Raw genomic sequence first — 22,367 nt, 5'->3', positions numbered from 1 at the left:
TCTGGAAAATGGGATAGAGCTGTGAGGGTTCAGTTAGATCACACCCACAGAGGGCTTACCAGCTCCCCCCGCTAGATGGTGGCTGTGCCTTTACAGCCCAGACGAGAGCCCCCCAAAAGCTCACCCTCTATGTCCTTCCCCACAGGTTCTCAAATCGATGACCATGTTCCAAAGCGAGCTTCTGCTCGGATCCTCGCTCCCCCTGGAGGCAGGTCAAGCGGCATTTGGTAAAGGCACTGACCAGCCCCCCACGTGAGGACGCACCGCTGCCACCAGCCCGCACACCCTCCGGCCACGGCTGTAGCGGGCGGGAGAGGCTGGGCTGGGTGGCGCACCACCTGAGGGGGGCCACGGGACCCGGGGGGGGGCCCCTCCCCATGTCTGACACGTGATTCACTGTGCTTCGAGCCAACCCCTAACAGGCACTTTGAGATGTGTTCCTCCCGCTGCAGTCCTTTCCTGCCTTGGCCCCGGCAGGCTTTTGGGGGCCCAGCAAACCCACACTATGCACAGAGCCCGATGCATAGAGCCCTGCCCAGCCCCTCCTCTCACACCCGCCTCCACCTGCTGGCCTTGGGAAAGCCCAGCCTTGAGTGCCCCGCCCCCTGGCCCACCTGCCAGCTGTCCGGAGCACTTTAGCAGATGTGTGGTGGAGGAAGAGGACCCCCTCCCCCTAAGGAGGCCCTGAGGTCACTTCTCCCAAGTCAGACAGGTGTTGGCTTCCCAGCCATGCCCAGGGTGTCCTGTTTCTCCTGACTCTGCGCTGGCCCCTGTGTGGGTGTGGCAGGGACACCGCACCCTTGGCCAGCTTCTTCCTCCTCCCACCCCAGCCTCGGGTGCGGGGGGCGCACGGGCCCCGAGGGGCTCGCTGGGCGGGGCACAGGGCTGGTGCCAGGCGCGTGTACATGATTTTGTTTTGCACGTTTGGTTTGCGCAGTGGTTTGGTTTGACTTGTTTGTGCACCCTGTGAACAATAACGGTGCTTCGTGTCACTAGCATAGCATAGAAACAGGAGTAGATGTGGACCTAAGAGACGCTGCACTCGACGCCGACCAGACAGCCTAGGGCACAGACCAGGAGTGGGGTGGGGTGCTGGACTCACGGGCCCTTCTTCTCCCCCGCCTGGAATCTTCCGGGCTGCCGCGGTCCTGTCCCAGGCTCTCCTCCTGTCCCCTCCTCTCCTGGGGTAGTTTCCTACATTCTGAGGCGGCGCCTGGTACGCCAGGCCTGGGGATCTCCGGGAGCAAGAGTCAGCCTTCCCATCTCTGGCTCCGGCCTCTCCCAGCATTCACACCCCCAAACACCCTGTTTCCCGTAAACTCCCCCCGCCTGACCGAGGCCCAGCCGCTCCTCCCGTGTGATTGGCAAGAGGCCTCATGCCTGCTAAGAGAGGGAGAGCGGGACTCCGGAGTGAGCGGGCTAGATGCCAGGGAAGGAGGCCAGGCCGAAAACCCACATTGCTGCACGGGTGCTGTGGCCTCCTGGGGTCCGCACCTCCCTGTCCCCTGCTCGTGGCCTCCATCTCCTCCCACAACTGGTTGGGCTCTCCCTGCCTCGGAAGCGAGGGGAGGTTTCCAAGGAAACGCTAGAGGCGGGGTGATCTCCATCCACCCCGAGTGAGCCGGGGGCATCCCAGCCACCCGCCCTTCTTAAGCCTCGCCCTCCGGTCAGGGAGGTGATTTCATGTTGCACATTCGCTTTGCGCACCCCGGGCTTGCGCTGGAGCCTCACGCTAGTGGTCTACCCTGCCCATGTCTTCACTGCTTCACATGCTTTCAAAGCACTTCCGTATCTGAGTTCTCCAGTGCCCCGCATGACTGCAGAACACGTGTTGTTCTCCCCACTTCACAGACGAGGCCCAGAAAGTTCAGGCCTTCTGACCCCACGAGTGTCCATGCCGACCCTTAAGAGCTTGGCTGTCTACCCCCGCTGTGGAAAGGAAGAGTTGGGTGGCGTCTCTTGTAGATCCCACCTGGGAATGGAACCATCCAGAAGACTTAACTCCCTTGGTAGGCATTCTGTTTTGCAGAATTCTGTTTTGCACAGGTAGATCGACTTTCTTATAAACCCGATAACACGTGTTCAGTCGGACCCAGAACCTGTTAAATGTTGGGGGCTTGCCGCGGGGCTTGAGCTGCCGCCACATCCTCCCTTCTTGCTCGTCTTTCTCACTGAGGAGCTGAAAGGAGACGGTACTCCGGGGAGCCGAGGCAGCAAAGGCACTCGTGGGGCGGGGGGCAACCACAGGGACAGTAGGTAGGGATCTGGGCCTCGGAAGCCGTGACACTGACCCCTCGGTACAGTGTACATCATCATTTTCATCCCAGCCCTTTGCTGGGTCATGGGCCTTGGGCAGATGCCAAAGAGCCGAGCAGTGGTGGCAGCCAGCGGGCACAGCATCCTTGCTTGGGCTAAGAAAGCTTTACCTTCTCTGAGTGCCTCCGCCCGAGTGATGCATGGTCCATGGGATGGCTCTGGGAGACCGCATCTTGGAGCGGTCCCCCAGAAGCCTTCCAGTTCATCTTCCACCCCCCACCGCCACATACACACACACACATATACCCCCCGATCCTTCCACAGACCCCGCCCTTGCCCAGGAGCTTCTAGATGAAAATCAGAAGGAGGTTCAAGGGACCAAAGGAACGGTCAGCCCCCTCCCCTCCGCAGGCCCACTCCTTGCCCCCATGCAGAGCTCCAGCGAGCTCCATCTGCGGCCCCACTGCTCCTGGTTGGAATGCCAAGGGTCTTCGGTTGCACTGAATGCAGCTCTCAAACTGGTCTTGTACTTGCTGAATAAATACTGTTGTTCTTGCCTTAGCTGCTCTCTAGGTTTGTGGGATTAAGTTACCAGACAATTGTGCTCCCGTGTGTGCGTGTGTGTGCGTGTGTGTAGTGCTAGGAGTCCACAGTAGGTCTCTGTCAAGCCAATGCCGTGAGGAGGGCTTTTCCAGTACTCACCCAGAAACCACAGAAGCACGCGAAAACCCAAACCCCTCCAGCTGCCCGGGCGGCAGGCACGGCCTGGGGTCGGGTCGGGGCCTCCAGCACCCAAGTGACTTCTCACTCTGTAAATGTCATGGTGCTACGACCGTGTCAACCCCAAGACGACACATGGTCCTGTGCTTTGGCCACCTGTTTGAGGCAAAGACAAAACAGCCCGACACATTGTGTTCTGGTGCAGGTTTGTATTAAACTGTAGCTACTTCTCACTTGGTCTCGGTTGTGTTTCTTCAAAGAAGAGGGAGTCTGGCAGGGGACCCTCCTCCCCCGTCCCAGGGGCGAGGCTTAGGTTGCTAAGAAAACTCCGCTGTAGTTCTTCACTCGTGCTGGGTGGCAGGTAGCCTCTCGCCGGGAGGTCAGAGCGGAGTCTGCAGAGAAAAACAGCTGAGAGGTGGGAGCCTCTGTGCCCAGCACTCAGGGCTTTGTCCTCCTCCTGGTGGGAGCAAAACCAAGGCTTTTAGGGTCAGATAACCAGGACAAGGTTGCTGAGTTAACAGAAACAGGGGTAACTGGGGGAAAGCATTACTTACAAAAGGTGAGGGGAAAGGGGCTTTCCCCACTTACCCTTTGTTCTCTGTTCTTGGCTACCATTTTGGAAACCCATAGACCCCTCTTCACACAATGGAACTCTTGGCCGATGGAGCTGTGGCCTCACAAGATCGCAGGATGGAGGGCTGTCGCAAGGCCAGTGTGTCTTTGCAGGACCTTCAGGCTGCTCTCTGGTTCTCCAGAACCACTACCCGCCCCCCCGTTTTGGATTGGTCTACTGGACCCTCCAACCCCTTCCACTTGCACCAGGACTGCCTTCTCTCTAGATCTCAGCCCGACATTGGAAGGGATTACTGGGTCAAACTCTCCCACACCAAAGAGTGAAATTGTTGTTTCCAAGTACTACAGGGTCACTTGTACTTATTTCTTAGCCCCTAAAGATCAAAGCCCTGATGAGGGAATTTTAGGCAAATGTATAAAATTGTTGGCGGCAAGGGAATTTTCCCAGCTTTCACCAAATAAACAAGCCTGCAAATAAGGCCATGACTGAAAGTAACACCTGGGGTGCTGCATTTGGGGCAAAGCACTTGGTTTTCATGAAATGAGCTGTATGTGCTAGTTCCAGGGCAGGGTGGGGGGCCAGGGGCTCTCTGAGCCAGACGGAAACACTACTACCTGGCTTGCGAAGGATGCCGAGTTCCTGGGATGGCACTGGGCCAAAGTGTCTGTTACCCTGATTTCCCATAACGTGAGAACACACCAGAATTTGATCAACTGCCAAAAATCCACGGCTTCAAGCCTTTGGATGAGAAATAACGTGGCCATATGTTTGCCAGGCCATGTGTACCGTATGGGGTGGTTGATAGAGAAAAAAAATAAAAGCTACCCAGAAAGACACAACAGGCCTTTGTGTGTATGTAGTTGTGAGAAAATAAAAGACCACAGACTTTAAAATAAGGCAACCTATTAAGACCATTTATAGGACTATGCAGCCAGCCACTAGGCAAATTTCACTTTCAAGTCTCTTTACTCAGAACTACAGGAAGAATTTTTTTTTTTTTTTTTTTTTTTTTAAGATTTAGAAAGAGAGGGAAAGAGTCAAGCGCAAGCAGGGGAGGGGCAGAGGGAAAGGGAGAAGCAAACTCACTGCTGAGCAGGGAGCCTGATGTGGGGCTTCATCCTGGACCCCAGGATCATGACCTGAGCCAAAGGCAACCATTTAAGGGCCTGAGCCACCCAGGTGCCCCCAGGAGGACGTTTTTGCAAAAGTATAACCTAACACTAAGAGTTGTCTTGCAGTTGGTGGAGACAGGAGAATCTCATGACACCCCAGGTATAAAGAACAAAGCTCATGATACACAGGGAGGGAAGACGTTATATTACTAGATTAATAAAAGATGATTTGATAGTGTTGCTGATAACATGTTTGAAAGGGGTTTAGTCCTTCCCCACTAAAACATGAAAGGATCTAACATTCTGTTGAGACTTGATAACCGTCTTAACAATGAAAGCCCATTTCTTCATTTCCTCCCCTGGATTATTTATGAACCACACATTTATACCTGCAGGGATCTTGTCCTGGTTGTCCCAGGACAGTTCTGGGTTAAGTCTATTGCTTCAGAATAATTATGAGTCATGCCCCCCGCCTTTCACATATGTCATGCTTTGGGCAGTAAATCGTACGGCCACCTCATATAGGCCTGTGTATTTGCCTGGCCATTCATATGCTTGTCCCGGAGGTAAAAAGTTTCCCACTGCTAAAGGATGAGGGGCAGGGCATCATGGGAGGTGGGGAAAATGGGTTCTTCCGCAGCGAGTGGGGACAAGGGTATCTTGCGACAAGCCCTGAGTCTTCACAGCTCTGGGAGGTTTCAGGAGGTCTCAGTGGCTGTGGATACATCTCAGTGGTGAAGGTCAGGGACACTTCCCTAAACTCTTTAGCTTATAAATTTTCTGTTCCATTAAAAATGGCCAGACTATCAACTTTTACCATTTTTTTAAAAATTTTATTTATTTATATGACAGAGACAGACAGCGAGAGAGGGAACACAGCAGGGGGAGTGGGAGAGGGGGAAGCAGACTTCCCACTGAGCAGGGAGCCCAACATGGCACTCCATCCCGGGACCCCGTGATCATGACCTGAGCTGAAGGTAGATTCTTAATGACTGAACCACCCAGGCACCCCTACCATTTATTTTAAAAGAGACTTTGATCCTATTGATCCCCTTAATTGAACACTTTACAACATTTCTAACTACCTTTGAAATTCTACTTCCTTTTAAGAATCTAAGTGCTAGGGGTGCCTGGGTGGCTCAGTGAGTTAAAGCCTCTGCCTTCAGCTCAGGTCATGATCCCAGGGTCCTGGGATGGAGCCCCACATTGGGCTCCCTGCTCAGCAGGGAGACTGCTTCTCTTCCTCCCTCTCTCTCTTTCTGTCTCTCTGCCTGCCTCTCTGCCTACTTGTGATCTCTGTCTGTCAAATAAATAAATAAAATCTTAAAAAAAAAAAAAAAAAGAATCTAAGTGCTAAATGATTATTGCCAATCTAATCAATGAAGCCCATAAATATGTGAGCTTAGAGGTTCATTAGATGTTTCACTGCCAAACATAAACAGATTTCATCTCGCAAAGTCCTAAATCTTAAGGTATACGTTTTAGTTATGAGGTACTCTTAACAGGCCCCCATTTTTTTTTTAACAAGTATGCAAAATACCTAATATGTACAGATTCTCTCAACACAAAATTGTCAATGCTATGGTTTGGGTTCATTAAATCTTCCTTTTCTCAATTGTATCCTTGTGCCAAATCTAAGTTCTCACTGGGCTTTGGCTGGAAGTCCTGGCTCCTAAGAGGATGGGAGGGGGGCCTACTTCCTCGCCCCACTCACGTGGCTCAGATTTCCAAAGTGATGTTCCAGATTTTCACTTTACCTCTCTCCGGTCCATCTACACCAACCACAGAGTTATTAGTGTGAGATTTCCATGTAGGTTCCAGCCAAATGAATTCTGCCTCCTTTCACATTTTTTGGAATACATTAGATCCTTTGTATTTTAAGATTTCCTTACGTTTTAACTTAACAAATTCTAGCCTTGCAGAGCTATCTTTTAAAAATAGACTTCATTTTTTTTAGAACGGTTTTTGATTTGCAGAAAAATTGAAAAGATAGTACAGAGAGTTCCTGCATACCCTCCACACAGCTTTCCCTACCAACATTTCACATTCACGTGGCACTTTTGTTACAATTAATGAACCAATATTGATGCATTCTCATTCACTAAAACCCATAAATTTCGGGGCATCTGGGTGGTTCAGTTGGCTAGGTATCTTCCATCGACTTCTGTCATGATCCTGGAGTCCTAGTATGGAGCCCCAAGGTGTCTTCCCGCTCAGCGGGGAGTCTGCTTCTCTCTCCCCTTCTGCCCCTCCCCACCCCCAGTGCACACACTCTCTCTCAAATAAATAAATAAAATCTTTAAAAAAAAACAACCCATATTTTATTCAGATTTCCTTAGTTTTTATCTATTGTCCGTATTCTGTTTCAAAACCCCATCCAGGACACCACAATACATTCAGCTGTCCCGCCTCTTTGGGCTCCTTTTGGCTGTGACATTTTCTCAGGCTTTCCTTGTTTTTGATGATCTCGATAGTTTTGTGGAGTATTGGTCGAAGTGTTTTGTAGAATGCTCCTCCATTAGAATTGGTCTGCTGTTTTTCTCAAATAAATGGTTAGTCTGGTATTAAGGGTTTTTAGGAGAAAGACCACAGAAATAAATTGCGTTGTTTTTTTACCACATCCTATGGAAGACAGTACTATCAGCATGATTTATTACTATTGGTGTTGACCTCCATCACCAGCATAAAGTTTGGCTTCGCCTTTTAAAGGTACACCATTCCCTTTTAAGACCTCCAAGCTCCTCATTTTATAAAATGCATCTTTCGGGTGTGCCTTGGTGGCTCAGCCAGGTAAGCATCTGACTTTGGCTCAGGTCATGATCCCAGAGCCCTAGGATTGAGTCCCGAATCCAGCTTCCTGCTCAGCAGAGAGCCTGCTTCTCCCTCTGCCTCTCCCCGCCACTCCCCGTGATTGTGCACACACATTCTCTCTGTCACACATAAATAAGTAAATCTTTTTAAAAAATGCAACTTTCTTAAGCAACTAAATACATATGTCGCACTATATTATACTAAATTTTGTAGGCATTTGCTAAATGACTCTCCTAGCTGTGACTTCTTTTTTATTCAGTATCAGTTGCAGTCTTTAATTTGACTCTGGGAGATCCAGAAGACACTGGTGTCTTAGAACGGCACACAATTAGCAAGAAATATTCACCTTAAACACAAGCTCTTGAGGTCTTGAGGTTTTATCTGAACTCTTGACTCCTGTGCCAAAATGTAGACATTTACACACACACAATTGCATGCACGCACACACACACACACACATTTTTTTTTTAAGATTTTATTTATTTATTTGACAGATCACAAGGCAGAGAGGCAGGCAGAGAGAGAGAGGAGGAAGCAGGCTCCCTGCTGAGCAGAGAGTCCAATGTAGGGCTCCATCCCAGGACCCTAGGATCATGACCTGAGCTGAAGGCAGAGGCGGAGCCACCCGGGCGCCCCTGGATTCTCTGAGTTTTAGCAAATGAATTGGTAAAAGATGTTTTTCCACTTGTAGCACATTTCAGTCTTAATATCTTTCATTACTATCAAAACTGGGTGTCTCACATCATATTTACAAAAATGCTTTAGCTATTTCATTTTAGAGAAAAAATTCAAATTCATGCTGAAATCAGTTATGCCATATTCAAAATCCCTGATTTCGCATTGTAGATTATCACCTCAAGGGGTGGGGAAGCAAAATTACATTTTTAAAAAATGAACTCATTGAATTTCCCAGCTGAAACATTATACAGTATGTTTTAAACGCCTTTTAAATCTGAGAGGCAGTTAATCCTGAATTCCCAAATTTGAAACCGCACTTTTAAAAAGATTTTATTTATTTATTTAACAGAGAGAGGGAGCACAAGCAGAGGGAGCAGGAGAGGGAGAAGCAGGCTTCCTGCTGAGGGCTCGATGCAGGGCTCGATGCAGGGCTTGATCCCAGGCATTTAGCAAATGCCTACAAAATCCCAGGACCCTGGGATCATGACCTGAGCTGAAGGCAGACACTTAACGACTGAGCCACCCAGGCACCCCTTGAAATTGCATTTTAAAACAGCAGTAAGAGTTAGAAATGATCCTCTTACCAACGAAGGGAGTGGAAATCACTGGGTCAGCTACCAACTTTCTGGAAAAGTCTTTGCCTTTTCTTCTTTGCCCTATGACCTGTTCTTATGAGGAATTTTTCTTTTTGAGCTTAAGACTATGCTAAAAATTTGGTTTAAAAACATCTTAATTTTCATAGTTTTTAGCTTTACTCAATTACAGGCACGCTGTCCTATTGCTTTTCTGGCTCGAATCATACAAATGCATTGAATATTTTCCTGGAAATGCAAATTCTTCACATTTTTGCTATTAGAAGTAAATGATGGTTCTTGAGACCCTGAGATTTCTGAACACAATTTTTCTTTCTGACAACATGTTATGTGAATTACAACCCTCCAAGCCCCTTTGGGAGGAAACAGATTTTCCACCTGTAAATTAAAGATCACCTCAAAATGGAAAACAATTGCTTGCCTTGATGCATGTTTAAATTTTGTCGGCTACTCAGTGCCTCTTGCTTTACTAAAATTCTTGGTTTTAAACTGTCCTCTAAAGCTTTTCAGTCCCCTTACCTTGAGGGGAGTTGTTTCCTTTTGATCAGTTCCAAAAGACACCAAGTTTCAAGGTAGTGGGGCAGCCCCTTCCAGTGAACTGGACATCCGCTGTTAGTCTTTGATGCCTTTACTGCTGTGGGACCAGAAGTTGCTGGGGAACAACGTCTTCCAGGAGGACCACTGGCCCTTCGAGCCCCGAAGGAAAGGAGATGTCAGTGGCCGGACCCCTAGAGACTCAGCTGTATAATAGCAGAATTTCCAGATCCCCACAGAAAGAGAGTTCTGGAAGCTCTATCAAGAGGGTTTTAGGACAAAGCACCACACATGAGGGTGCTAAAGGCTATTCACTCACTTTTCCAATAGCCAAACTTTTAGAGTTATATTTTTCCCACTGTGGGCTGTTGGACAGTCAGGGCCTGTCCCTTATCTAGGTTGTGAGGGCTTAAGCTTATACCTTGGGAGCACTTTATAGTTTTTACTTGATGTCCATAATATGGTTTTATAATTTCTCCCGGGTAGCTGGGTGGAGAGCTATGCAAGGATTTGGCCCTTCTTTGTGAAACTCCCCTTTTCATAGCCATCACACCTTCACCGGGCATCATGATCGCAGGAGCCATCAAGACAAAATGAACTTTGGGGCATCTCTGCTGTTAAACAGATTGGGTAGTTTGGGGTGTATAATGGTTTAACATGATCTGAGCAGGGGCAGGTCTCCCTTCCAAGCTTGGCTGAAGTAACCCATTAAGTCAGCGCAGCTCAGTGGTTGTCAACCAGGGGCGATTTCGTCCCCCAGGAGACATCTGGCCATGTCTGGACACCATTTTGGGTTTGTCAAAACAGGGCAGGTGAGAGATTCCAGTGGGTAGAGGTCAGGGATATTGCTAAATATCCTACAGTGCACAGAACAGGCCCCCACTATAAAGAATTGTCCAACCCAAAATGTCACTAGCACCAAACTTAAGAAACCCTGGTCTAGCCTAAGGGTGAAAAGAGGATATTCAATCGTTTTTTAAAAATCATGTGAGAAAATTTCAAGAAAAGGGAAGAAGTAACTTCGTTTATGATGTTTACCTTGTATGGCAAAGTTTTTTAACTAAAAACACCCCAGGGGGGACGCCTGGGTGGCTCAGTTGGTTGGACGACTGCCTTCGGCTCAGGTCATGATCCCGGAGTCCCGGGATCAAGTCCCACATCAGGCTCCCAGCTCCATAGGGAGTCTGCTTCGCTCTCTGACCTTCTCCTCGCTCATGCTCTCTCTCACTGTCTCTCTCTCAAATAAATAAATAAAATCTTTAAAAAATAAATAAATAAATAGATAAATAAATAAATAAAAACACCCCAGGAGTGGAGCTGAAGCACAGCGGCCCCAGGCAGCAGAAGGAGGTAAGAAAGATGCCTACAGAGTAAGCCATCAATGGGTCTTACCACGTGTACGCCCGGGCCTCATCCGGCAACCCCCTGCGACCACTATCCAGGGCCATGTTGTTTCAGATCCCACCATGACTGATATTAAAATGCTGCAGGAAATAAAAGACAGAATTGAAAATTAGGTTTTGTCATTTACTGAGACTCTGCAGGTGGGAAGGAAGGAGGTTAAGCCCTCACCAGGTGATGGCTTGGTGATGCTCATATCCCAATTCCTTAACAATCAAAAGTACAGGCTTTCTCTGATCCATTGGGAATAAACTAAGACCCTCTCCAGGAATTGCCTTATGGCCAGTAAAGGAAGGTGGCTTCTTAAAACCCAGGAAGGGGAAAGATCTCAGAGGAAAATGAGATGAATCAAGGGGTAAATGAAAAATTCCAAGAATTTTTGGAATTCTTTAGAATCTGGAATTCTTTAGAATTGGAAAAGAATCCAATTCTATGAATCTTCCAGAAAGTATAGACTTATAAAAAGAGACCAGGAAAAAAAAAATCTGGAAAGGCAAGAAGATTAGACAATCAATCAGTCTAACACCAGTTCCGGAAATAGGAATACAGAAAAATCATTAAGAAAGGGAGTTTATCGAAGAAATAATAGAAGAAAATTTCCAGGTTTTCTGAAAGATATGAGTTTCCAGATTGAAGAGACATCATCGTGACACTTCTAAACAATGAAAATAATGCCTGGACAGCTAGCAAGAGAAGGAAATACTAGTTGCATACAACGAATTGGAAACTGAATGTCACATGACTTAACAAGGAAACTATTAAGAGATGGAAGATCATGGCACATGCTTTCCACATTCTGAGGGAAAAATATTTCCATCCTGGACTTCTATACCCAAACAATCTGTCAACCAAGTGTCAATGAAAAGTCACTTTCTGACATGCAAGATTGAAAAGATTGACTTTACTTGTAATCTGTCTTGGGAATGTCCCTGATGGTGTGCATCAACATATTAAACTAGTAACAAAAAATAGAAAAATATGGGATGGAGGAAATAGCATTTCTGCATAGGTAAGAGGGTAAGGAATGGTGGTAGAGGGAAACCTCCAGAAAACGGATGTGCCGCAGCCTAGAGAACAATAGGTCCGGACAGAACCATCCTGAGAAAATCCCGAATAGGAAACAAGAAAAACCGTTTGCCCCCACATTTGCTCTTTAGTAACTGAGTGCTGTAAAGACTTAGCTGGAAGCCATTGTCAGAAATGGCAGAATAATCAGAAAGCTTTGCTCTCACTCTTGATAAAAGAAAGGATATGCAATAATTCATGGTGGATTCTCACGGTTTGGAGATTCCCCTCATCTAAGTTACAATCTGCGGAGATTTCTACCACATTCCTGATTGACCATCAGGCCCAGTGATAGAGCAGTGCCTTTACCAGGCACACATCACATACCCCAGAAGTTCTATTTGTTCAGTAGTACCTCCTTAGGTAAAACCAAGTTCTGGGGTGCCTGGGTGGCTCAGTGGGTTAAGCATCTGCCTTCAGCTCAGGTCATGATTCTACGGTTCTGGGATCGAGTCCCATGTTAGGATTCCCTGCTCAGTGGGAGCCTGCTTCTCCCTCTCCCACTACCCCTACTTGTATTCCCTCTCTGTCTGTGTGTGTCAAATAAATAAGCAAAATCTTAAAAAAAAAAAAAAAAAAAAGAAAGAAATGAGTTTTCTCTCTCTGCTACTTGTACTCCTCTCCCCTAGCTTTTCTCTCTGGGGACACACAGAACAAATAGCCACCTCATTCATATTTGCACATTTTTGTGGGCTTCTCCCCTGTCTCCCCACACATCTTTCCTCTATTCTCAAACATCAGCCTGTGCCAGAATCATCTGGAGGCTTTATTTAAACACAACTTGCCAGGCTTCCCCCCAGAGTTTCTTACTCAGTAGGTTTGGTGTGAGACCTGAGAATGTGCATTTATAACAAGATTTCAGGTGTGCTGGGGTGCCTGGGTGGCACCCAGCTGGCCCAGTTGTTAAGCGTCTGCCTTCCGCTCAGGTCATGATCCCAGAGTCGTCGGATTGAGCCCCGCATCAGGCTCCCTGCTCAGCGAGGAGTCAACTTTTCCTTCTCCCACTCCCCCTGCTCTTCTTCCCTCTCTCTGTCAAATAAATAAATAAAATCTTCAAAAATATAAAGAAATAAATAAAATAAAATTACAAACTCTTAAAAAAAAGTTTTCAGGTGTGCTGAGAACCATGGCTAAGCCAACAGCTCCCTTTCCTCGACTGTCCTCCCATGGAAGTTTCTCCATGCTGCTTACACTCTTAAAACGTGGCACCAAGCCTCGAAAATGAGGTTATGATTCTTCTCATAACCCAATGACCTGCAGCCTGGGGAGGAGCAAGGAACAGCTGGAAAGGCAGAGGGTGGTGGGAAAGCGAATCTCCAAGCAATGACCTCCTTTGGAGGGCAAGTGCCTTCAGTTCCTAGGCAGCCAGAGTAGCAGCTATAAACTGAAAATGCCAGGAAGGTATATCTTCACCTGGCCCTCTGCATGGCTAGACTGGCCTCCTTCTACCCTGTCTCTTGCCTTGTTTGGCCTTTACCAGCTCCCTAAAATCCTGGGTCCACGGGAATACCCCTGACCACGGTAGTAGTACCCCGAATGGCCTCCAGGTGGCGCGCTAAGTTCATCAGTGGCTGCTTTTTCCTCTTAAAGGCGCCAAGCTGACCAAACCTAGGGGCACAGGTAAGGCAGACCCCTGCAGGTTACCATGGCCTCTATCCCAGTCCCCAGAGCAACTGGGGATCAGGTCAGTCTTGAGTGTGAGAGGCCATAGCGGCCCCTCTGCCAGGAGGACCCCTGGGGCCAATCTCAGGGTTTAGGTTAAGGTTGCCAAATTTAGCAAATAAAAATACAGGATGCTCAATTAAATTTGAATTTCAGATAACAAATAGTTTTCGGGTTTTCCTTCATGTGGATGTGTTTCAAGGAGTGTGTGTGGCATACTTATACTAGAAAAAGTATTTGTTGTTTAACTAAAATTCAAATTTAACTAGGCATCTTGCATTTATTCATCTGACAACTCCAGGTTTATCTACCATTTTCCACCTTCCATGTCATGCATGCTTATGGAATACGTGCCAGGCATGTGTTAGATGCCAAAAGGAAGCAAGTGTGGCTCTTGCATTTACAGATTAGTTTGGGGAAAATATATATAATTATAGTACAGAAAGTGTAAGAAGCAATGGGGTAATGAAAGAAGTATGGGTTTGGGGGTTGACTTTAGGTTCAAACCACGCTTCTGATGTTCACTAGCTGTGTGATCTGACGCAAGTTCATTAACCTCTCTGGACCTCAGCTGTTATTGTGAAAATGAGAATGATACCAACCTCCGGAGGCAATCAGGGAGGTTCTAGGAAGTTAATCCAATGAATCCCAGCCTTGAATCCCAACCTAATCATGGTGGGCATTTTCCACAAAAAGCAGGATAACATCTTGCCATCGAAGCCACTGGTCTAGAGTTCCTGTTCATTCTGGCTACAACACGTCACTAATGTTTGCAGGAGGTCTGTCTTAAGACCTTTGCAAATTCTACATTTGCATATTGGCTTCTATATGACTTAATAGGTTGTAACTGAGGGGGTGATTAGGTGACCTCGTGACCCTTGTGGAAGTTTGGTTATTACCCATAGTTACCATTTATTTGGGTATTTACTGTGTGTGTCGCACTGCTAGCCACTTTTCGTACATTATCTCATTGAACCATCACAGCAGTAGACAAGAAAAACCAAGGCCCAGCGTCAGGCAGCCAGGGAGATCAGCCCCAGTGCTTATGCAACTCCCCCAGGGTTGAGGGCTTAGTCACTCTCTAGATAAGGACTCAACTGCTTCACGGCATGTGATTAGAATTCGTCCCTCAGCAAACTTACATATTGCTTTACACAGTTGTAAATCTCAAAAGCATGTCAAGGGTTTCCTATATGTGGGAATCGGTCCCATTTGAGAGCCTGTTCCACTTCTAGCCAGTTTCAAATGAATCACGAGTATTGTTCGTGACATTTACCAGCATCACAACTCCCTGCCCCCACCTCACCACCTGGCAGAGAAGCCCTGCATGTTCCCCCCGACATCTAGCCCCCCACCAGCCCCAGTTAACCCATTTCCTTAGATTCCCGCCACCACTTGGCTTCCCAGTCACCCTGGAAGAAGGGCAGAAGGGTCAGATTGTTTTTAGCTTGTTTGGCTGTTTTTAGTTTTGTGTTAGTTGCTAAGAACACAAAGGTAAATAAAACACGGTTCTTGGGCGTGAGGACCATCAGTGGGGCAAGGAGTGAAGAACGTGGTAATATAAGGGGAGAGGCGGGGCCGTGATGAAGAATGTGGCTGGTACCAAGGAGAACAGGTCAGCTCTCTGGGGGAGGTCCCAGTGTCCCAGAGGGGATGATGCTGAAGCTGGTCTGGGAGAATAAGACTTTGCCTAATAAAGAGAAAGGAGGGGCTCCAAGCAGGGTGAACCTCATCACACAGGCCTGGCCACAAAGAACAACTCCTTGCTCGGTTTACTGCAAGTCTTGGCTCTATGTGGCTGAAGTATACGGCAAGAGATGATGAAGCTGGCAGGCATAAAAGGAGATTCTAATACAGCTTGTCCTGTAGAGGAGAATGAACTTTATCCTTTTATCCTAGCCAGCATTTCTTAAATTGGCCACTGGTGAAGGTGTCTTGAGTTCAAATACTTGGGGGCACCTGGGTGGCTCAGTCAGTTAAGCATCTGCCTTCCGCCCAGGTCATGATCCCAGGGGTGTGGGATGGAACTTGTGCATCTTAGGTCATGAGGCCAGGGTCCTGGGATGGAGCGCAACAGCGCGCCTCCCTGCTTAGTGGGGAGTCTGCTTTCTGCTTTTCCCTCTCCCTCTGCCCTCACCCCCATGTCTTGCACACTCCTGCACACGTGCTCTCTAGCAAACAAATAAATAAAATCTTTTAAAAATAAGATAAGATCATGTGATTCTTGTATTCTCATTCATCATATGTCTATTGGTCTTCACATTTTTAATTTTTTTTTTTTTTTTTTTTTTTTTTACTGAATCTCCAAATAAAAATTAAACTCTGGGAAGATGTAAGCCATTCTATAGTTTCTCCCCTCCATTTCCTCACATGAATTCCCCATGGCCAGAAGTTGCCTCAGCCAGTTTGAGAAGGGCAGCCATGGGGATTTAGGCAGAAGTATGTGGTAAGATTGCTCTTCTAGAAAGAGCCTTCAGCAGTGGTGTTGAGGATGGATCAGAGGTAGGAGAAGTTGGAAGGAGAGACACTAGGGGGGAGACTCTGCAATCACCCAGGCAAGAGATGGTAAAGGTGATGCGGATAAAGAAGGGTCATAGCTGAAAGACATTCAGAAGTGGAATTGATAGTATTGGAAACCTATTCTGGGATAAGGAGTTGGGGAAAAGATGTGGGATAAAATCATCCTTGGGCTTTTCTTAGTGAGGCCATTAACAATAATAGGAAATATCAGAAGGGTGGGTTTGGTGGGGGAAGTGTAAATAAGTTTAATTTAAACCCACTGAATTTGAGGTGCCTATGGAACCTAGGGATGGAGAGATCTAGAAGGCAATTAGATTTATAGGTCTGACAGCTGGGAGAGCTACCCGGGTTGGAGATACAGCCCCAGAAGTCACAAAAATAAATTAGGCCACTCAGGGAGTATATATAAAGGAAGGAGAGAGAAAAGCGAGATGGGATTCCAGGGAATCACTGCCCAGTGTCTAAGGGCAGATTTAGGGAGCAAGGGAGAATGGAAAAAGGAACATAAAAAAGTCAGGAGGACCCATGGTTCCCTGGGGAATGGCCATTTCCAGGGGTGGGGCAGGAAAGGTACAAGATGAGCCTAGAACATCTTGTGTCAGAAAGCAAGGAAATGTTCAAAGAATGATGAGAACAAATCCAAAGGGCACAAGAGCCAACTTGGAATTTCTTCCACTGGCCAAATCTGTGACAAATTGCACATCAAAACAAATCATCATAGGACACGATTATAACGCATTAGGAGAAAAAGATCCATGTCGATGCTAATGTAAGTAAATGGGAGTGGGTCTGAGCCCTAAACCAGGAACTGGCAACATTTGCCTGGCTGAATTTCAGAATTGCCATGAACTGTAACTGATGTGTTTGCCTTCTGCTTTTCTCCTTTTTGAGATGATAACGCCCATAGAAATAATCCCAGGCCCAGGCCACGAGTGTATGCTAGCAGTACATGAGGCACATGTGTGTTTCCTTACTTTGCAAGTCTTCAGATCAAGACGATTGGTACTCAAGGAGCTATGCCCAAGGAACTGGACCTGAGGAGCGATACCCACACAGGGATCTCATTTAGGTGATGGGATCCTGAACGGCAAGCTGGTGCTGTCATGGAATAAGACTTGGGGTCTTGGGGGAGGGGGTGAATATATTCTGCATTGAATGGGATGTGGGTTGTTGTCCTCAGAGTGTAGGGTGTGGCAGATTTTCTTTTCCAAAGATGACCTCAACAGTCTCTACCACCCATGTGCTCTTACTATAGGACTTGGACATTCTTCTCATTGAGAGGTAGGGTCTGTGCTCCCTCTCCTTGATCTTAAGTAGCCTTTTGTGATTTTTTTCCAAACAAAAGGTTATGTCAGAAGCGATATCTGCGGCCAGATTATAAAAAGCAATGCATCAGTGCTCCTGGGTGGCTCAGTCGGTAAGCGGCTGCCTTTGGCTCGGGTCATGATCCCAGGGTTTTGGGATCGAGCCCTGCATTGGGCTCCCTGCTCCACCGGAAGCCTGCTTCTCTCCCACTCCCTCTGCTGTGATCCTTCTCTCACTGTGTCTTTCTCTATCAAATAAATAAAATCTTTAAAAAAAAAAAAAGCAATGCATCATTTCACTTATTCACTATTATACTCATCCTTGAAAACTTCAGCTGCCATGTAAGTAGTCCGACGGCCCTGAAGGCACCATGTGGCGAGAAAGCAGGAGGAGAGGAGAGCTGGTTGTCTAGCTGGCCCCCTGCTGTTTAAGCTGCTGCCACCCATCTGATTCGACTCGCAGAGAAACCCTCAGCCAGAATCACCCGGCTGAGCTCTCTTTGAATCCCCATCCCACAGAAATGGAGAGGACGAAATGGTTATTGTTTTAAACCACTAAGTTGCAGTGATTTGCTTTGTAGCAATAGATAACCAGCACATGGCAAAATGTTATCGTGGAGAATCCGGGTGAAGGGTATGCTGGGACTCTTTGTAAAGTGGTCCTCTATCCCATGTGTAGCCAAGGACATAATCTCTTCTCAGGATTACTCAGGGCAGTCTACACCACCCAGGTCTATACCTAGAACCATGGACCTGAGCTGGAACTTCAGAATGGGGAAGCAAAATAAACTGAATCTGAATTTTTCCCTTGTCTTTATAGCATCCAGACGCCCTGTGGAAACAGTTAGGGACAGTTTTCGTTCTCCAACTCTGTGGCTAGGAAAAAGTATAGCCTGGATTTTCACTCTCCTAACCCTTTGTCCTGGGAATTATCTGCTCTAAGGAACTCTCTCCTTTCTGAGAGCTACCTTGGATAGGAGGAGAGGGTCTTGACTCAGCACTCTCTTTTCTTTCTTTTTTTTTTTTTTTAAAGATTTTATTTATTTATTTGACAGAGATCACGAGTAGGCAGAGAGGCAGGCAGAGAGAGAGAGGAGGAAGCAGGCTCCTGCTGAGCAGACAGCCTGATGCGGGACTCGATCCCAGGACCCCGAGATCATGACCTGAGCCGAAGGCAGCGGCTTAACCCACTGAGCCACCCAGGCGCCCAGCACTCTCTTTTCTTACTCCATTTGTGATGGGCTGCCTTCTCTCTCTCCCCCAAGAAAATGGATTCAGTTGGAGTCCTTTGACACCAATAATCCTGGGATGGAATATCTGGGAGCTAAACAGGGAGACAAGGAAAAGAATGAATTCTTACTTCTGAGTCATTCGAAGAGAATGCAGCATCTCCAATATGCCGACAAGCCCAGCAGAATCCAGTGATGTTCACCTAGAGGGCTTAGTCCAAGCTGGGTCAGCAGATGATAGAATGGTAAGGTGTGATGAGCTTACACTGATTACAGAGGGTGACAGGAGCCATGGAGGAGGTCAGTATCCAGTGAGGAAATTTACTCTATGGGTGCATTTGGAATAGGGTAGAAGGGAGACTAGCTTTAGGCGAGGGTTCGGGAAATACAGAATTCCAGAGTCTCAGATAATAGATGGCTAGGATTTTGACATTTAGATGGAGAGCTAAGGGAGTGAGAGAGTTATAATAGTAGCAGTAGTATTAAAGATTAAATATGTGTAAAGATCATAGAGAGAATCCTGACTGGGACTCGGAGGCAGCTCAGTCAGAGAAAGTGAGAAAGAATGACAATTTTTTTCTATTTACCTTTTACCCCTCAAATAATTTTTTTCTATTTACCTCTTTAACCCTCAAACGGTAAAAAGGTGGGGCACTGAAGGATAAGGACAGTAGGTGTGGATAGGGAGAAGAGGGATCTAGAAGAACTGGGGAGATCCATAAAATAGGGAATTTGGGAATATCAGTGAACAACATATCGAGGAGGGAACTAGTTAAGAGAAGGTAGAATCTCAACCAGCTAATGGGCAAGATGAAGAAACAAGAAATGCATTGGATGAGAGACAATAAGCTTGATAAAAACTCGAGTGATATGTGTATAGACGATTTTGTTAGCTCAATTTAAGGGTAAAGGTATAGACCTGGTAGGAGATGAAAAGGTATGTTTAGCACAGGTAGGGAAAAAATGGAATTTGGAGATTAGAGTAATGGGCTGTGATTAAAAACCATAAACCGCGAGGAGATACTCAGCCTTAGCTCTCGTGTTGCTGAAAGAGAAGAAATGTGCTCCAGTTTTTCCTTTGCAGCAGCCCTGAGGCAGACAGGAATCCGTCTTCTGGCTACTACGGAGTCAGGTGTAAATGGTTGTTCCTTCTGCGATAAGTTCGGCAGGGTGGAGGAATTGTTACCCTGTTGCTAAGGAAAAAGGAAGGGGCTGTTCCCAGTTGCCATGGTGACGAGGTAAGAGCGTTCCCTCGGTACCACCGTAAATTTATGAGGCGGTTTCTTCTCCTTGTTGCTATGGCAATGTAAAGGGACTGTTCTCGTTGCCCCCCTCCTCTGTCCCCCCGCCGCCGTCGCTAACACAAGGTGGAGGTTGGAGCTGTCCTTCCCTCGCCGCCCAGTTGCCTTGGAGACGGCGGGTGCCCTGGCCCCGCCCCGCTCGGACTGACAGCGGTGGCCGCATCGCGCCTGCGCAGTGCTCTCTTCCCCCGCAGTCCCTGTGCGTTGAAGCCGGAGACCGCGGCGGCCTCTGCTAGGACCCTTCGCCCCGGAGCCGCGGGCCGGAGCCGCAGCCTCAGCCGCAGCGCCCCCCGCCGCCTGTCCCCCCGCCCCGCCGCCTCCGCCGGAGCAGCCTCGCGCACTGTGAGTCCGGGCCGAGGCGACCGACGCTGTGGGGGCTGAGTCAGCGGGAGGCCCGGGCCCGGGCGGGGGGAGGGGAACCGGGCTGCCCCCCTCGCCTCCCCACCCGCGCCCCCGCCCCCCCAACCGCACCTCACCGCCGCCGCCTCTCTCCCTCCATCCCTCTCTCCCGGGGTCCCCGCGGCGGCCGTCAGGCCTTCGAGCCACTCCCCCTCCCTGCCCTCCCTCCGGACCCACCTCGGGGGCTCCTTCCCACTAGAGGTGCCGCCACCCGGGACTGATCCCCCCCGGCATCGCCCCGAACTGCCTCCGGTCCGGCCTTGTCGCTTCTCCTTACTCTTCTTGGGCCTGACACCTCCGGCCTCTCTGGTTTTCCCCAGTGATATGCCAGAAAAAGAGTGACAAGGGAGAGGGCGAGGGGAGACTTGGGGGAGGGGGGGGGATATTCTGCCTGCCCAGACCTTGGGGCCTCAGGTTTCTTACCCACAAACTCCTGCCCTGGCTGGTGTGGGGAAGCAGGTCTGGACAGTTCTGACTGTTAAGAGCTTGTGGGGCTTTCGGAATAGATTTTGCCGAGAAGGACTGAGCCCCATGATGATTAGCTACTGTTTAGTGAACACCCGCTAGTGCATGGTGGCCTTCTAGTGGGCTGGGCCATTGCCTTGGCGGGCGCTACGGAGAGGGACTAGAGGTAGTGGCGGGAGGGGAGGGGGAAGGCTGCGCTGGGAAGCTGAAGTTCCTGCGCTTCCGGTGTGTTGTTGTGAATAAGCACCTTGCAGTACTCTTTAGTATGCGTTTTTCATTTTTAATTTATTTAGTTTTTGCTGTACAACCCTGGTATAATATGAGGTCTGCTATCATCCGTAGCAAGGGCTTACTGTTTGTATGTTGAGGGGTTGTGGCAGGAATTAATCTCGGATACCTGTAAATACTATGTAGTAACCAATTGGGTGACAGTGAGTTTTAGCATAAGGTGCAGAGTGGAGAAGAAGGAGCATTTCTCTACATGTAGGTCTGCGGCCTGTACCACCACCACCCCTACCCCCCCCACCCCCTCCTGCCGCTGTGGGTCTGTGGGGCCTGCCACCCCATAGGACTCCAGCATATCTGGGCAATTCGCTGAGTTATGTTTGCTACCAATCCACCTGCCCACCCTGCATCCCCGATCTTGGAGGATCCCAAACTGTTTTCTTTTTCCAGCAGAAATAGAGCTGAAGTCAGAGTTGGTGCCCGCAGCCAGAGGCCCTCTTAATAAACGTGCCTCAACTCGAGGGCTCCTAACTACTATGCATGTATCTAACTGCCAACTTCCTTTGATTCTTTTTTTTTTTTTCTGCCTTCCAGATTCCAGTGTACTGTTAGCAAATATGTGTAAATATCAGGCAGTTAAAGCCTACAAGAGGCTTTGTATTTTTTTACTCCAGGCTGCCAAAAGAGTAGATAGTTTACTTCTAAAAATCATGGTGAAGGACCCACTAATTTTGCAGTTCTGGGGATTGCAGACAGTGAGAAATAATGATTTTGCTCCTTGACTTTGCTCAATCATGGCCTATTGGCAGCCTTCTCAGAGCCACTCCCCACCCCCATGCCCATCAGATTAGTTTACAGTAGCAAAGACGGCTGTCGCCCTAGTTTTAAACATAGAGATGAAGTTTGGGAAACCTACAGCCCCCATGCAGGAAGGCAGTTTCTTCTGTTTCGAATGCCAGTCTGGGGTTTGGCGGGATGCACCTGCCTGTGGGGTGATGGGAGCTGTGGGGCCTGACAGTTACATTCCTTCTGTGTGGTCCTCTGTGTTGCATAGCTCACCGAAATACCCGGGCAGGGCAGGAGCAGACAGCTGTGCTGGAGAGCTGCTCCTCCTGGGTCGAGTGTATTTTGGGAATCAACAATATTACTAGGGTGGAGGGTTGTGAATTAAGAAGCAAGAAAATGTGTCAAGGCTAGATAGATGAGGAGGGTGTGAGCAAAATGTTCCCTTTCCAGTTTGCTCTGGGATGAACATTTTCAGAGCATCACAGTGGTTTTTATATGGGTTAATTTGCCTTTGAAACTCGTACCAGTGTTTTATGAGATAATGATGGAATGCTTTCTAAATGGTTACTATTGGGAAACAGACCTGTGTCTCGCATGTTGCCTACCCAGTTGTTACCGAATGTAATTGTTAAGATCAGGGAGAGGGAAACAATTTGAATGAAGTTAGACCTAAATCTATGTAATTTTTGTTGTGGCTTTATAGCATTATGTTCCTTTGGTTCTCAGACACAT

The 22,367-nt window shown here is 47.9% G+C and overlaps 2 protein-coding genes and 1 long non-coding RNA gene across 4 annotated transcripts in view; 2 read left to right on the top strand and 1 right to left on the bottom strand.

Annotated features, from left to right (window-relative positions):
* Positions 1-3,209, top strand: part of DPYSL5 (dihydropyrimidinase like 5) — a 93,528-nt gene extending 90,319 nt beyond the window's left edge. For both annotated transcript variants that reach the window (XM_004765375.3, XM_004765376.3), the window contains exon 13: positions 146-3,209. In XM_004765375.3, coding sequence (XP_004765432.1) covers positions 146-231 — 86 coding nt within the window. In that variant the 3' untranslated portion in view covers positions 232-3,209. The remainder of the gene's footprint in view (positions 1-145) is intronic.
* On the bottom strand, positions 3,171-19,482 carry LOC123390218. The gene is made up of 3 exons (XR_006604879.1): positions 18,591-19,482; positions 10,671-10,762; positions 3,171-3,433 (listed from the first exon to the last, which is right to left on the bottom strand). It is a non-coding gene; the product is annotated as an uncharacterized LOC123390218 (long non-coding RNA).
* A 440-nt stretch (positions 19,483-19,922) lies between these two features.
* Positions 19,923-22,367, top strand: part of MAPRE3 (microtubule associated protein RP/EB family member 3) — a 52,842-nt gene continuing 50,397 nt past the window's right edge. Inside the window, exon 1 of the mRNA XM_004765379.3 lies at positions 19,923-20,102. The gene's annotated coding sequence lies outside the window, so the exon portion shown is untranslated. The remainder of the gene's footprint in view (positions 20,103-22,367) is intronic.

Source organism: Mustela putorius, unplaced genomic scaffold (genome assembly GCF_011764305.1).
Source record: "Mustela putorius furo isolate JIRA1106 unplaced genomic scaffold, ASM1176430v1.1 tig00537293_pilon_pilon_pilon, whole genome shotgun sequence".
Lineage (NCBI taxonomy): Eukaryota > Metazoa > Chordata > Mammalia > Carnivora > Mustelidae > Mustela > Mustela putorius.
Note: the sequence above shows the minus strand (reverse complement) of the source record. Positions and strands in the feature narration are given on the sequence as shown.